The sequence below is a fragment of the Pseudopodoces humilis genome, chromosome 26 (assembly GCF_049639895.1).
Source record: "Pseudopodoces humilis isolate 2021_Gansu_Grassland_sample_001 chromosome 26, ASM4963989v1, whole genome shotgun sequence".
Classification (NCBI taxonomy): Eukaryota; Metazoa; Chordata; class Aves; order Passeriformes; family Paridae; genus Pseudopodoces; species Pseudopodoces humilis.
The window spans coordinates 2528997-2545088 of record NC_142225.1 but is presented as its reverse complement, the minus strand read 5'-3'; the positions used below and the strand labels follow the sequence as shown (position 1 = coordinate 2545088).

Genomic DNA, 16092 nt, shown 5'->3' with positions numbered 1-16092 from the left:
CGGGATTTTACTGCGCTGCCCCGGCGCCCTCACATTCTGGCACGGCCCCGGCCCCCTCCCAGTCCGGCACTGCCCCGGCCCCGCGGTCCGGCCCCCGCCTATTCGTTCTTCAGCCCTTCGACGATGAGGTTGAGCTCGTAGCACCAGGTCTCGTAGCGATACGCCACGCGGATCTGGGCCACGTTCGTCTTCCGTATGTCATTGCCATCGGGCCCTTCTTCCTGGTAGTTTTCACCCAGGAACTTCAGTTTCTCCTGCCAGAGGCAAAGACTCCGGTAGCGACCTCAGAACCCCCGCTGGCAGCGCCCGAGAGAAGCCCTGAGCCACGAGCCGAGCTGGTCGCCATTCTCAGGCCGAGGGCAGGACCGCCCCAGAATGACACACACCCCGTGGGACAGGACACTGCGGGACACCCCCTGCGTGGGACAGGACGCTCTGCGAGACACCCCCTGCGTGGGACAGGACACCCACGTTATGGGAGAGGACACACCTCATGGGACAGGACACACTGCAGGACACCACTTCATGGAACAGGACACACCTCATGGGATATGAGACACTGCAGAACACCCACCTCGTGGGACAGGACACACTGCAGGACACATCCCTCATGGTACAAGACACCCCTCATAAGACAGGACACCCCTCATGGGACAGGACACCCACCTCGTGGGACAGGCCACACTGCAGGATGCTGTTCCTGGCGATCTCACACATGTCACAGGTGCTGAGCTTGAACACCTGGGCAGCAATGGCGTACTCCTCCATGAGGGGCTCCTGCAGCACAGGGTTAGGGGTCAGCAGCCTCTGCCAGGGCAGCCCATGTTCTGCAGGGGCTGTTCCAGAGCTCACAGAACCACTGAATCATTGGGGCTGGAAAAGTTCTCCAGAGTCAAGTCCAACCTTCAACCAATACCACCATGCTGACAAAACCATATCACAAAATGCAGCGTGTTCTCATTTTTTTTAAACTTCCAGGAACCATTGCCCTGGGCAGCCTGTTTGGTTGCTTGACCCTGTTTCAGTGAAGAAGTTTTTCCTAATATCTTGCCTGAACATCTGCTGGTGGAGGGGGAGATGACTGGACCCTCTGCAAGTGCCACTGGCTTCCAGGAAAACCAAGCCCCACACGGTGCCAGCCCTACAGTCCCAGCCCCAGTGCTCAGCTCACACTGTACCTTGGTGTAGTGAAACTGCATGGGGTCATCTGTAGAAAGGGACACCATGAGCCCTTTCTGGTGGAAGTCAAGCAAGGGATTCTTGGCGTACTCCAGGAAGAGGCTGTTGTTGCTGAGTGGAGACATGGCAATGGGAATTTGGGCAAGGAAGTACAGATACTGCAGCACCGGGCTCTGCAAAGACATGCAGAGGTACCACATTAGGGATAAAGTTGTGCACCTACCACCTCTCCAGGGTCAATCCTCAGATTAGGCCAGGTCCCACCCAGGGAATTGTGTGCAAGGAGAGAACTGGGCCAGACAGTGATCACTGCTTTAGGCCAAGGAGCACAAGAGGCCAAGGAGCTGTCTGATACCAATCTCAGCTGGCTCCAGTGATAAGAACCATATTCTGTGATGGGTCTGGGAGGCTAAACCCCCAAAATCTAATCCATTTCACAGCCACATCCCCAAACATGCTTGGAGAAACCCAGAAAACTACTTAACATCTGCCTAAAGCCAGGCTGTGTCAGTCTAAAGCAGAGGCACAGGTAACTGTCACACGAGGCAGCTGTGAGCATTTCTGCTCTGCCGTGCCTGGGCTGCTCCTGGCAGCCTGCTCCACGTACCTTCTTGAGGTTGAGCCCGTGGGAGATATTATCAGCTGTCATGAAGGCTGCCAGCAGGTGTGTGATGGCCCCAGCCTCGCCGCAGTGCGGGCGGAACAGGAACGTGTTCATTCCACGCTGCCTGGGCACAGGGAAGGAGCACTCAGAGCAGCCAAACAGCAGAGTTGGGTGGCTGGACCCGACTTCAGGCCCTACCTCTGCCCCTACCATGAGTCCCCAGGAGTCCAGCTTGACCTGGGAGCACATTACTCCTTCTCTTTTCTCTGTGTGTGCAATAGATGCATCTCTGCAATCCCTAAACTTTCAGCCCAGGCCATCACACCTCTTACTGAGGTAATGATGAGGCTGTTTGGATTGCTCTGGGACGTGATGCTCCAAAGACAGAGTGAGGAGAGCCCCACTTCTTCCACACTAACAATCAAAGAACTGAGGCAGCCCTTTGGCACATCCCAGGCCTCACCTGCGCAGGTTGTTCAGCACCAGGATGTTGGCATACATGTAGTAGATGTAGTAAGTGTAGGATGGGTTCTTCTGCGAAGTCCACTCCTCTGGCTTTGGGCTTTTAAGACTGAACATGTGTCCACTGTGCTTGGATTCATCATCCACACTGTCAAAGCCTGTGATCTGCTTGGCAGGGGAACAAAAAAGGTGCATCTCACACTCTCCACCTCATCATGCCCAGGCAGGCTCGCTCTGCCCCACCACAGCTCATCAGACCCAGGTCAGGCAAGACTGCAGACCTCACTCCTCACACCCCCCAAGAGCTGTCCAGGACTAGAAAAAAAGCTCAAACCTCCTCAGGAGATGAGTGGACAGCGATTCACAGCCCCACAGCAGCCAGCCCAAGGAGTCTGACCCCTCCCCGCACTTCTGGCCACACCCCCCCTTCCCCAGAATTGAGGCAGAGCCCACTGATGCCATTTTCCATGTCAGGGCAAATACCCCATTTCTTGGGCACAAACAGGAATGTGAGTTCTTCCCACACCTGACAACATCACCAGGTGACACTCACGTGGCGTAGAAAGACACTCAGCTCTTTGTGGGCTTGGGGATTGACAGTTGCCTCAAACACAGGAACAAAGATATATTCCAGCATTTTCCCAAAGTGGGGGAGGAAATTCTTAGACCTGAACACATCACTGTGGACAGAGAGAGGGATTAGTTGCTTCCAGAGGGACAATCCAGCGCTCTGTCCCCACAACCCTTTCAGGGATGAGGGGTCTATAATGCACAGTGCTCCCTCAGCCCCACAGCCCGTACTAAATCCTGGGGACTTGGATCATCCACTTCATGTTGGGGGAATAGACCCGGTGGGTGTTGAACCACTTGGCCAGCTTGGCCCACTCCTCAGGTGACCGCCCATAGATCGAGAGCCGGGGCTCTGTGTGCTGGTACTTGGCATCCTCCAGGTCAGAGCCAACCTCCTGCAAACCAGAGCACACCATGGCAAGGGAAGCCACAGCAGCAGCACAGTGTCACCCTGTTCTCCTCCCCTCTCTCCATACCTTGATGATGGTAGCAAAGTACTCGCCATTGATGGCGTTCTCTGTCTTCAGGTAGAGGTCGCGCAGCTCACTGGCCCCCACAGGGTTGTACTTGTCATTGAACTTGTCAAAGCGCTGGAATGTCTGCCGGCCCTGGAGTGGGGAGATCAGGCTCAAACACTGCCCTCACAGCTTGGCAGGGAGCAGGGACTGAGCCAAACCACCCAAAATGACAAAACCAGGAGCTGCTGTGCCCTGACACAAATAGGAATGCACACAACAAGTGTGGGTGCACAGGGAAGGGAAAAGCTATGGGGGCAAGAGTGGCCAAGAGTGATCTTAGAGTAAATGTTCTACCACTTACAGCATGGACATCCAGGGAATCCACTGTCAGGTCATATGGGTGCAGTTTGAGGCTCTGGAAAAGCTGTTTCAGGGTGAGCTGTTTGCCCTTGGCATCATAGACCACACGGTCAGCATCCACATGGTAGGATTTCTTGATGAAACGCAGAAGGTGCTTCTGGTTCATGCAGGCTGCAGCATGGATGTGCGTGTCCACCTGGGAAAACAGGGACAGCTTCAAGCTGGGATGCTCAGGTACCATCCCAGGGAGGTGAGCAAACCCATCAGGTGAGCACAGGTGTGGGGAGCAGAGCTCAGCCCAGTGGGTGAATGCAGCCAGAGGACACAACTTAGCCAAGAGCATTGAAGGCAGCACATTCCCATTCACTGCTGCTGCTACAGACATAGACTCTAACATCCAGTTCCCAGGGAGGGGCAAGCACCATGACAGCTCCTTTCCAGGGTCCCTGGGGCTCTAAGCCTTGCTGTTTACCTTCCTGCAGTTGTAGAAGTCACGGTGGGGGTTGTTCTTCAGCTCCCTCATCTCCTCCATCTCATTGAGCATTTCATGCACTTGGAACTTGGACGAGAGGAACTTGAGGCGCCGGTGAGTGTAGGTCTTCCTGGTGAGGGCAAAGGGCAGAACAGTCACTGGGCTCCTCATCCCTCGGCACAGGGACACAGATTCCAGCTGGGAGCCTACCTGCAGGTCCTGTCTCCAGCCCCTGAGTGCGGCTTTGCTTAAGACCCAAGTCAAAAGGGCTAACAAGGGCTGAGGACTCTAGGGCAGCCAGGTGTGTGTGGGAACTGACAGTGGTCAAATAAGAGATTTTCAGGCTTCAGACATTAGCCTGAGCCTGTGCTAAAGTCAAGTACACAACTTTCTCTGGCCTGAGAAATCATAAGGAGGAATCCAAACAATCCTTGGAAGGTGAAAAACTATTAGCAGGTTGTGTTTATCTAACTTGTTATTTACTTGGAAATAACGGTCAAGGGGTGTTGTTCTAAATGACCAATCATATTCATTGTACCCAAGTTCTGTATGAAAAGAGTGTGTTTCTAACAAAACTTCGCTCTATGCCCTCCCATGAAGGCTCGGAGTCTCGTATCATCATTTTGCCGTCCCGAATCATAACGATAGGTGTGTCAGCAGCGGGTTCCTCCCTCTTCCCAGGAAGGGGAGGGGGCTACCCTGACCTCCCTCTGAGGCAGGGCCTGGTGGTTTGTGCACTTACACAGGCCCCTGTGCAACTAGGACCAGGAGGAAGTTCATGTCATCAATGAAGTGCTCGAGGCTGGGGTAGGGCAGGTCCTTTGGCTCATTTCTCTCAGCTGCTGCCTTGTCTGCATAGACATAAACTATCCCATCCTTCATCTGCACATGGTATCCCAGGTCCTCAGGGAGGTTCCCAGTGTCAAAGGGATCCTGTCCATCCTTCACTGGCGGGGTGAACACTGCAACAAAATGAGAATTCCATAAGGCTGCCAGCCCAAACCCCCCAGGCCTGCCTTGCTCCCCCTACCCCATGCAGCGGGCAGGGACACCCCACCACTGTGGGACCAAGGAGGGGGCTTGGGCAAGTGCCTTGCTCAGCCCTTTCCTGAGCCCTGCCCATGCTGGAGCCACAGGAAGCCCCTGGGGTGCCTGGATGTACCTGGGCCAGCGTCACTTGGTTTCCAGGGCTTGCCCTCAATCATGCGCAGGTACTGCGAGGGCGTCTTGGGGAACCCCTGCAGCGACTGCTGCATGTTCTTCTCCCGGATGCACAGTGCCCGGTATAGGCCTCTGCACACCACCTCAAAGTCTTCCACTGTTACCTGCAAGGGAGGTGATGCTGAGGGCAGCTGGAACACAAGTGTGTCCAAGAGACACCCTGGTGCACCCAGGTGGAGGCAGATTTTGGTCACAGCAAGATAAATGTCAAAAAATGGTTTGGGCTGGAAGGGATCCTAAATCGCATCTTGTTCCAGCCCCTGCTGTGGGCAAGGACACATTTCATTATCCCAGGGTGCTCCCAGCCCCATCCAACCTGGCCTTGGATGCTTCCAGGGATCCAGAGGCAGCCACAGCTTCTCTGGGCACCCTGTGCCAGGGCAGCCTCACAGGGAAGAATTCCTTCCCAATATCCCATCTAACTCTGCCCTTTGGCAGCGGGAAGCCATTCCCCTTGTCCTGTCACTACATGGTATTGTAAAAAGTCCTTCTCCAACTTTCCTGTCACATATAATCGTATCATATCTCATATATCTCATCATATCCTGTATCAAATCATATCATATCAATTCCTGAGCAGGGCAAGGAGGGGATGATAAGCAGAGTCCCAGGCATGACAAAGGGAAGCTCCTGGTTCCAAAACCAGGGAATTCCGATGTCACCCCCTCCTACACTCCTCACTGAAATCAGTAATTGGTCCTGAAATGGCAGCCAGGCCTGGGCAAAATATTAATGTTATTTTTGGAGCCCGGGCTGAAATTGAAGCAGGAACAACAACATGCACTTACCCTGTATGTCAGTGATTTTTTATTTACTACACAGACAAATGTTTTGGGCAGTCGGAAGAGGCTGGAGTGGAGCAGGTTGGGAAACCAGCACTCCCAGCTAGGACAGTCATGGCAAGAGGAATATGCTCAGTCCCTGAGCAGGGAGGGACTTCAGATCCCCTCTGCTATGCAGCCCCTGGCTGAGCAGCCCTCCAGCAGGTTCTTAGAAGCAGCACAAATTTAATAGGAGGCAGAGGAGGAGAGGAAGGCAGGATTAGCACGGGATATGATAAGAGTCCTGGGAAGCTGGGTCTAGGTGACCCTGCCTGTACCAGGCACCTGGTGACCTCCCTCAGCTGTTCTGGGGTCCCTCCATGTACACAGACCTCAGTCAGAGCTGTGTGCAAGCAGAGAGGATGTGACAGAGTGAGCACAGCCTGCCCTGCCAGCCCCTCCCTGGAGAATCCCATGGGAATATGCAGCACCCCATAGCTGCTGCTGAGGAATTCAGCTCTGGATCCCCAGGGATGCAGCAGGGCACCCCCAGCTGCTTGTGAGCACAGACTGAACTGGGAGACACCCTCTCCATAGGAGCTGGTCCAGACACCTGTGTCAAAGGCACTGCTGAGGGACAGGCAAGGACCAGGGGGGTGGCCAGCATGAAAAGGGAGCAGCCATGAAAGTACCTACCCCAGAGGCATAATCCCCAGTGATCTGCACCCGCTGGAAGTCGGGCACAGTCTGTTTCTGGGGGCAGGTGGAGTTGGCTCCATCACTGACAGCCTGGCTGGGTACAGATGAGGAGGCCAACACAGTTGTCTTCATGCGGATCAGCTTCTTCCTGCTGTGGAGGAAAGGCTCAGGCAAACAGCCCCATTCCATGGTCACACACCAGGAGCCAGGGGCACTTCCCACAGCCACATTCCAGCTGTGTACAGCATGATCCAGCTTACTGGTGATGCCTGAGCACAAACCAGCTCACTGGTGGTCCCTGAGCACCGTAAACAGGTGCTGCCAGAAGCACAGGCCACAGGACATGGAGTAGCCACAGACTTCGGAAGTTGCATCTTTCCAGAGTCCCCAGGTCTCCCTCCCCAGCAGTTCTGTGGCCATTGCTGTGCTGACACCCAGGGAACAGGCCAAGGGTGTCGTTCTGTCCAACAGTGGAAACAGTTGGAGAGGAAATCCTGGAGTACCTGAGAGATGCCCTGGGATTATCAAGGATTTATTCCACAGGTGTGGTGAGCTGTGCCCAAAGGCCTTGATTTATATCCCCCCTCATTTGCTCAGGCCAGGAGCTGCAGGCTGTGCTCTCTCCTTGCCCAGGCTCCTGGGAACTCACCGCTTTTCCACTGTTGCACTGGTCTCCTGGAGCATCATGTGCAGCGTCTTCTCCTGGCGGGAGATAGGGCAGATCTCTTCCACATCAAAATGAGAGATTTCCCCCCTGACCTCCTCATCCTTCACCTCGGAGGCAAAGATCTTCTCGGCAAAGGAGCGCAGGGACTCGTCCATCTCTGCAAAGAGGAGTTCAGTGTCCCACAGGGAGGGGATTCCCAGCCACTGGAACAGGCAGGTGCCCCTTGCAGGCAGCTCCGTGTTCAGCTGCCATTTCCTCGTGGCCCCTAGAGAAGACTCTGAGCCACCTCCCAAATTTGCAGCAAGGCTGAGCCACACCTGGTGGGCTGGAGGCATACCTTGATGCCCCCAGTACAGCAGGAAAAGTAAATACAGTCCAAGAATGCTGCCAAAAGGCCCAGAGAGAAGCAGGTCTTTGGGAAGGGCAGTTATGGGAGTATGCACTGGGTAGAAGAGGGGAAAATTGGCAAAGCTCTTACAGCTCCAGGGAGCCTGAAATCCACTTGCTGCAGCAGTCAGGGGAACAGAGATATGGATGGGGGCGGAGCTGGCAGCCTGAGCACTCAGCTCCCACCATCCAGGGCAGCCAGGGAGCCCCAGCTAGGCACTTCCAGCAAGTGCATTGGCTGCAGAGGTGCCAGAGCCGGCTGGCACAGGGCTGGCTGGAGCTTTATGGAGGACAAGGAAGATTAAAAGCCCTTCCACTGCCAACAAAACACCATAAAACAAGAGCCCAAGGGTTCTGCTAGGAGGCAGCAGCTCCCAGAAGCAGATGTGTGCATGGCAGCACAAGGGCACTGACAGCAGGTTTTGGCAGCTCGACACAAAGCAAGGAGAGGATCAGTGCCCAAGGATGGACCTCACCATCGAGTGTCACACAGGACATGGTCACAGGTGAGGACCAAAGCAAAACAGACAGAGGGTTCTCAGCAGCACTCAGGGTGCCAGAATGATATTTAACAAGCTGCATATTTTGGTGCTGTATCAAAGAACCAAAAGGTGGGACCATTCCGTGTAACACTGATGGACAGAGCTGGCACTGCCAGGAAATAGCATGATCTTCATTATCATGTAACTGCTGCTTGGTTCCAGAGATCATGTCTAGACAGTACCACACAGAGCACAGAGAAACCCAGCAATACTCACGTTTCTGTTCTGCTGTTTGAGAGAAAACAGAGACAAAATAAAAGCTGTTGTGATCAGCCCTTGAAAATCTGAGCCTTTTTGCCTTATCACCTCACCCGTCTTTTAAAAGGGATTAGAAAGTACAAGTTTAGCCAAAACCTTCCATACCATCCACTTATAAAAGAATCTTAGAATCTTAGAATGATTTGGGTTGGATGGGACCTCAAAGCTCACCTGATGGGCAGAGACACCTCCCACTATCCCAGGTTGCTCCCAGCCCCATTCAACCCAGTCTTGGACACTTCCAGGGATCTGGGGGCAGCTTCTCTTGGCAGCCTCTGCCAGGGCCTCCCCACCCTGGCAGGGAGGAATTCCTTCCCAATGTCCCATCTAAACCCACCTTCCTTTGGCTTAAAACCATTCCCCCTTGTCCTGTCATTCCCTGCCTTGTGAGAAGTCCCTCCAGTGTTCTTGTAGCCCCTTTAGGTACTGGAAGGAAAAGGCAGAGAAGTTGTCACTTTGAGGAACATGAAGAGGGAAGTTCTGCATTGCCTTGGTGATGCCCCAGCATGGAACCAAACCCTACTGCAGGTCCATCTCACCCATCCACCCCAGTGTGGCTCTGGCACAGCTTCTGCCTGGCACTGTCCCTGCTTTCCCTGCAGTGTCCAAGGTAGAGCATTCTGTAGAACCCAGATCCTGTCCCCGCATGCCACCAGAGCCTGACAGGTACCAGTCCTGTGCTGAGGCTGAGCTGGCCTGGGAGGGCTCTCCTTGCACCTGCAGCAGAACACAGGGCACAGCTTTCTCCTGCTGACCAGCAGAGCAGATATTCCAGAGACTCGGAGCACCAGGCTTTGCTAGTTTTTGCCCTTGACCCACCCTCCTTTGTGGCCCTCAGGATGGGTGCTCATTTCAGAGATGCTGAGTTCCATCCCCCTGTGGTCACAGCTCCCTATATTCCCAACAGGAATAAATAACAGCTGAGACACTGCACTGCCACAGAGGCTCACTGCTGCTCAGACAGGGTGGCAGCATCATTCTGAGGGTGCAGCCTTTGCCCTTTCCACCTGCCCCAGCAGTTCAGGCTGCAGCTCTGGCATCACAGCTGCTGACTCCCTGAAGCACAGCCTGAGCAACACACTCTGGAATCCTGACTCCACAAATTCATTTGCCAACAAGGTATCTCAGAAATGTTTAGTTTGACCTTTCATCTCTTTAGTGGATGAAAATTACTCAGGAAGGTTCATAATCTCCCACTGATGGTGCAGGGCCAGGCTTTAACACCAGCTTCATGTGCTTGGACAGCGTGTCTCACACCACAGCAATCCCAAACACGTTCCTATCGGGGCTGTTCGGTGCTGTTATCACTCAGGGCTCTGCACTCACCTGTCACATGTCCCTCTGCACTGTCCTTCAGAGCCTGGCTGGCCCTGCTCCTCCTGCCTGGCTCCTGCTCCCATCCCTGCAGGGTTCCCCACATCTGAGCCTCACCAGGCAGAGCAGAGATTCCTGAAATCCCTCTGAGCCTTTCCACAGGGATTTAATAGTGTCATTACAGGACACATTACATCACAGGAGAAATGATATTTTCCTTCAGTACAAGCAGAGCGTGATTTAAACAGTAACACAATTTCTTTACTGCACTATCCAAAAGTGTCTCCAAGGGGGAAGAAAAATGCCCAAAGACCCCAGTGAGGTCCCCTGGACACCACACATCCAAATCTCCAGGGCTGTGGGCCTGGAACCTGCCCTATGGCTCCTTGGGCTTTCAGACCTACCTGGAATTCTCACCCGGGACATCGCAGCAGCGTTTGCAGAGCCTCAGGAACACCACAGAGTCCCCAGGCACAAGGGACCAAGTGACTGCCCGTCAGCCTAACACTAATTTTACTGCTTTCCCTTCCTGTAATAAGACTCTCCCACTCTAAAAGGACAGTGCAGGTCAACTGTGGAACTATTTAAAGGGCAGCCACAAGCACTTGCACTGAAACAGGTGAAAGCAGGGCTCAAATTTAATTAATCTTCAAGTCAAGTTTGCATTTTACACTTTGTGGAGTGTCACTTGGTGTCTGGCCAGATTTCTGCTTTCCAGGGTAGCTGCACCTTTCTAATGTGATCTGTGGGATTCAGTCTTTTAAGAGAGACTAAACCTGATGCCTTTTGTGCTGAACCAAAGGTTTAAAGGAAATTCCCAATCAGAACAGGAGCTGTGGATAGGTACAAACCATGTGCTCTCACCTGAGCTGTTCAGAGATTTTTTCTGAGGGGGGGATCTCTTTGAAAGCCTGGACTTCACCAACAGGGTTGCCCAGATGTCCTCACTTCTTCCCAGCTGAATCCAACAAATAAAAGGAAAGTGCAAGGAGTCAGAGTTTGTTCCTGAGCTTTTCAGGAACTGCCTTTTTCAAATTTTGTGTCATAATGTTGATCTGATAATTAGTTCTGTATATGGAGAGCCATAGCCAAGGGGTATCTGACAGAGAGCAGCTCTCAGTCAAGCCCAAGGTGGGTCAGGGAACTCCTGCCTTAAGCTTGTGGCTGGCAGAGTAGCTCTTAGGTTGGGAGGCACCTCCTGGCTTCATTTGAAGCAGGTTGTTTCCAGCATGTTTGCTTTGAGGGTTGTACTCTCCTGTAGGGTGTCCTCAAACCTTCTTCAGATCTCACCTGCAGCTGGAAAACACCTCCTGTGGGAAGAGAAAGGCCAGAATTTGTTGTGTCCTGTGTGTGGCCAGGATAACTCTGAGCTTCTGATTCAGATTCCTGGTGGGGAGTGGTGGAACTGAGCGGGCCAGGAGGATGAAATAGTTCTGATGTGAAGCAGAGTGTTTCCCTGTCTGTTTGTGCTTCGATTCTTGATGGCGTTGAAAAACTTCTCAGGAATAGGACAAAGCATTTGGGCATGGTCTGGCTCTGGTTTAAAGGGTGGTTTCAGTCAGAGCATTGAAGGGAACAGAAAAACTACCTGGAACAAACACCATTATTTGGAATTATATGGGATCCATTTTGCAGCTATGGAAAGGTCGTATCCAAGAAGAAAGCTGGAAGAGGTGACAGAGTCTCCTGCAGAAGTAAAATAAAATACAGAGCTGGAAATAACAAGCCATGGATTTTGTCCTTAGAAGCACAGGAAACTTGTGGCCCAGCCAGTGAAGTGAGCTGAGACCTGGCGCAGCTTCTCCAGCTGAGATAATTTCCACAGCATCCAGAAACTCTCTGGAAGAGATGTGCCCACTATTTGATGGGCACAACTTCAAAACAAGCTGTGTGACAACTGAGAAATTCTCCGGAATTTAGGGAATTTTACCCCCTCTTGCCTGTTATTCCCCAAGAAAAAAAATTTCCCTCCCTCCAACCTGCAGAGGTACAGCACCAGGGCAAAGTTAGGATGGTTTCCCTCTCATGCTGATAAAATCTTCAGGTTCTAAATTCTCTTGCTCTCATCCATTTTCCAAATTTGAGAGTCTCCACACCACATTATTGTTGAACTGTTTCATTCAAGGTCCATAAAATCTGTCTCCTGCTTGTTTGCTCTCTCACAGGGACTATATCTGCCCTTGGGATCTTGGGATTCACATCTGAAACCAAAAATAACCTTTAGGATACAGAGGTCATCTTCCTCAAAAGAAGGAATCTTGATCGTCTCTTGATCCCTCAGCTTTTTTAATCACAGGGTCAGCTTGAGTGTGTTCATGGTGGAAATCTGAGTAAAGCCTGGGCACACTGTGCTAAAGTTAGATCCAGGGCCTGTGCAAACTCAAGGATTGACACAGACAGCCTGTCTTTCCACTCTTTTTCAGCTGGAAAGTGAGTGATTCACACTCAGAGGCTTTGGGGTGGCTCTGAACCCCACACCTTCACCTCTACACTGCCCTCCTTCTGCCCAGGCCCAGCCAAGGGAAAATGGTTGGACATGCCAGAAATTTGGCAGCTGGGGCTACTGAGCAGGATCTTCTGAATCCTGGCCTTGCATCTACAGCACAGACAGAGGCCATGGGGCAAGCTTTGTCAGAAAATGGCTTAAATTCCTCAAGAGGAGGAGTATGAACAGAACAGGGCACTCCTGACTAGGCTGGGCCTTTCATCAACAGCATTGGGGAAACCCACAGCAAATCCAGAAACCTGGGGTCAGCCTCTGGTCCAGGGCACAGCCAGGATCAGTTCCCTAGCAGGAAACTCGTCTGCAGGACCAGGTGCAGGGAACAATCTCATTGCAGGGATACCTTCCCAAAAATCCCCAGGTCCTTAGCACCCACCCAAACTCAGGGTGTGAATCCTCCAGGCACAGGCAGTGCCTGCTGGAGCTCTGTGCCCCTGGTCCTGGGGGTCTGTTTTTAAATTCCTGGCACAAAACCCACATTGGACTCCAGGTTTCAGATGCCTGACACAAGGTCTGAGGAGAAATACCCTTGAAGCACTTTTACTGACTGTGTGGTCTGACACAATTTGCCTTCTTGCAGGAGGGAAGGCAATAGGGAAGTGCTTTAGGAGACTGAATCAAGCAATTTAAAAGCCTAACAGAGCATGATTCGGGCACAGTAGTAACTTAATAGCTGGTTTTGCCATTGGAATATCAAATAAAGAAGCTTCCCTCTTCATTTTTTTATATAAGTCAGCATGAGGGAGCCCACTGCAAACAGAGATTCAGCAGCAACAAGATGCAGATTGGTGAAGTCATTAAAACTGGACTTTGGATCAAGGTCTCAGGCCACCCTCACTGCTCATTGATACTGTAGGGCACACCTGTGACAGAGCTGACCCTGCCCCATGACAGACTGGAGTAAATCCCACCCCACAGACAGAGCAGAGGGCACTGTGATAAACTCTCTGTAACCTACTCGTGGGTCCTATGCCCAGAACCCAAAGAAAACAACCAAAGAACTCCAAGTTTATTCTTTAAAAAAGTTATTTAAAAAGCAAAATAATTTACTTCAATTCAAACCAAATGAGATGCATTATTGAAAGCAAATAATTAAACAAAGTAACAACAAATTAGCCCTTGGGTTAAAAATCCAGATCCCAACATTTCTCCACCATCCTGAGGGTCACACACAGGCAGACACTCAAGATTTGGGCTTTTTGAGGAGCACAGACAGGTCAGAATGAAATTCAAACTTCCACTGCTCTCCTTCCCCCCCAGGCCTGAGGCAGCTTGAAATCCAATTCTAAGTCTGAGCTGCACTAAAAATGATGGCAGCTTAAACATCCTGGTTAAAATCCAAAGTCCTAGCAAGGACAAGGACAGAATTCTGTTGCAGAGCTGTGCAGAAATGTTTGTTACAGTCATTGGCACTTGGAAGTTCTGAACAAGAGCTTCACCCTTTTTTAGTATTTTACCTCAAAAGTTGTTCATGTCTGTTCTGCCCAGTCAGGGCACTGAAATCAGCTTGGCACTAGTGCAGAGTTGTGCTGTTCTAAATAACAATATTTGGATCAAATCTACTAAACTGCCTTTTCCAGGGACCTGTCTTGTGAAAAACCTTCTGTGCTTACTTTGTAAATAATTTTCCCAAAAGTTCACAGAGTTTTGTCCTTCCAGCTCTTGGCTGCCACCAAACCCAGAGTTCTCTGTAAGACAGCTGGAAACAAATTACAGCTGTTCAGTCCACACTCCTGACTAGTATGACATTCTGATTTTGGGGTTTTTTTGCTGGATTTGGAACTACAGTGATGGAGTTGGGAGTATCACCTGTGCAGGTCAGCTCTACAGCATCCTAAAAACTGAAAAAAAAAATCCTAAAAACCCTTCTAAAGGTTCCAAAGGTGACACTAATATAGACCAGGGCTTTTCCCTTTCAGGTTTTAGAGAGCCCAAGAGAAAGGGAACAGCAGAGAGAAGTTGCATTTTCCAGTCAGTTCCCACATTTCTGAGAATTCCCAGCTTTTGGAGCTACAGCTGGTACATTTTAATGCCAAGCAGAGCATGCAGAGCAGTGTGGAGTGTTGCTGTGATGAACCTCCATGGAAATAACTCTCCAGGCTGACATCAAACATCAAATGCCAGAGGCTCCCCATGGCCACAGGCAGCCGTGCTCTGAGCAATCCTGCTGGCCAGGAAACAAATTCCTGCATTTCCCAAGAAATCAAACCCCACCCATGGATCTAGACGACAGAATGTCACCAGTTCAGTGTCCTCACAAACTCCACACTGCTCCTTCCTGCTGGCTCTGTGTGACCAGATGTGCATCCCAACAGCTTTTCCTCATTTCCCAGGGGTGTTTTTATTAACTGGACGCCCATGTGCCAATAACCTCCTTAAGAGCAGACCCTCATCTCCTGCCACAGGGAAAGCTTTCACAGAAGACTCTTCCTGACAAAGCTTTCTCAGCCCTGGCTGTGCAGTGGTGGCATCTCTGTCACATTTAACCTGCAGCACAAGATCAGTCATAGAATGGTTTGGGCTGGAAGGGGCCTTAAAGGTCATCCCATAGGCAGGGACACTTTCCACTGTCCCAGGTTGCTCCATCCTGGCCTTGAACACTTCCAGGGATGGGGCAGCCACAGCTTCTCTGGGCAACAACAAACTGAACTTGAGCTACAGGCAATTCTGCCCCACTACTGTGTGTATATTGCTGGAAAATTATATTTTACGTTAATTTTTTTGTGGGTTTAATTCTTATCAGTCATGTCAGTCAAAGTTAAAATAAATTGAAAAAAGTATTTATAAGGATTATCACAGATAAAGAAAATATGATGCAGATTGATCCTCTTCATTCCCAGAAGAGAATTAAGACTATAAGTAGTGAAGGAAGCAATATTAAAAGGAAAAAATTCCTCTCTCTCTGTTTACTGATTTCTAATGTCCATTTGAAATTGAGCACTCCAAATTATGATGTGTGACTGACACCAACAACCTGTAACTGAGCCTCCTGCAATTCACCTGCTCTGCTGGCCTGGCACTGCCCAAATGCTCCCTCTGTTGGCTGAGGGCTCCTTCCTGCTCCCCCTGGGAACTGGGGATTCAGCTCTGCTGCCTGGGCAGTCCCAGCAGCACAGGGGCTGGGGAGGAGGACACGGCACTCCAAGGATGGTGCTGAAGGTTCTGCAGCACTGACCACACCTGTGCAGCCAGGTAAGGAGGTGAGGGTGTTTTGTTCTGGGAAGAACTCACTCAGCTCACAATTTCCTCAGCTGGAGGCTGTCAGAGAGAGCCCAGAATTCCCCCCAGTCTGTCCCACACCTTCCCTGAGCCATCACTGGACTCATTTCCCTCCTCACTTTGCAAGGATGCTGCGATCAGAAGCTGGCTCAGGTGTCTGGGGCAGCTCCTTCTCTCCTCCATCACACAATCCCAGACTGGTTTGGGTTGGAAGGGACCTTAAAGCTCAGTTCATTCCACCCCTGGCACGGCAGGGACACCTCCCCCTATCCCTGGCTGCTCCAAGTCCCGTCCAACCTGGCCTTGGGCACTTCCAGGGATGGAGCAGCCACTTTCTGCACCCCTGACAGAGTCAACCCCAACCACCCACACTCCCTCCCTGACAAGGAAACTCCAGCTCCATTTTACAGTCTAGA

General features: G+C 51.5%; 1 protein-coding gene across 2 annotated transcripts; it reads right to left on the bottom strand.

Moving 5' to 3' along the window:
* Positions 1 to 23: 23 nt before the first annotated feature.
* AMPD1 (adenosine monophosphate deaminase 1) lies at positions 24 to 10471 on the bottom strand. 2 transcript variants are annotated; one of them, XM_014258911.2, is made up of 15 exons: positions 10359 to 10471; positions 7436 to 7610; positions 6784 to 6934; positions 5268 to 5430; positions 4848 to 5067; positions 4106 to 4235; positions 3635 to 3829; positions 3292 to 3423; positions 3047 to 3210; positions 2799 to 2925; positions 2247 to 2410; positions 1787 to 1907; positions 1179 to 1352; positions 667 to 777; positions 24 to 254 (listed from the first exon to the last, which is right to left on the bottom strand). In XM_014258911.2, exons 1-15 carry the CDS (start codon positions 10378 to 10380, stop codon positions 99 to 101), a joined length of 2205 nt encoding a protein of 734 aa, XP_014114386.2. In that variant the 5' UTR covers positions 10381 to 10471; the 3' UTR covers positions 24 to 98. The 2 variants fall into 2 exon arrangements, with proteins under 2 accessions (XP_014114386.2, XP_014114385.2); XM_014258910.2 differs by having other exon boundaries at positions 25 to 254; positions 6784 to 6937.
* Positions 10472 to 16092: the final 5621 nt, after the last annotated feature.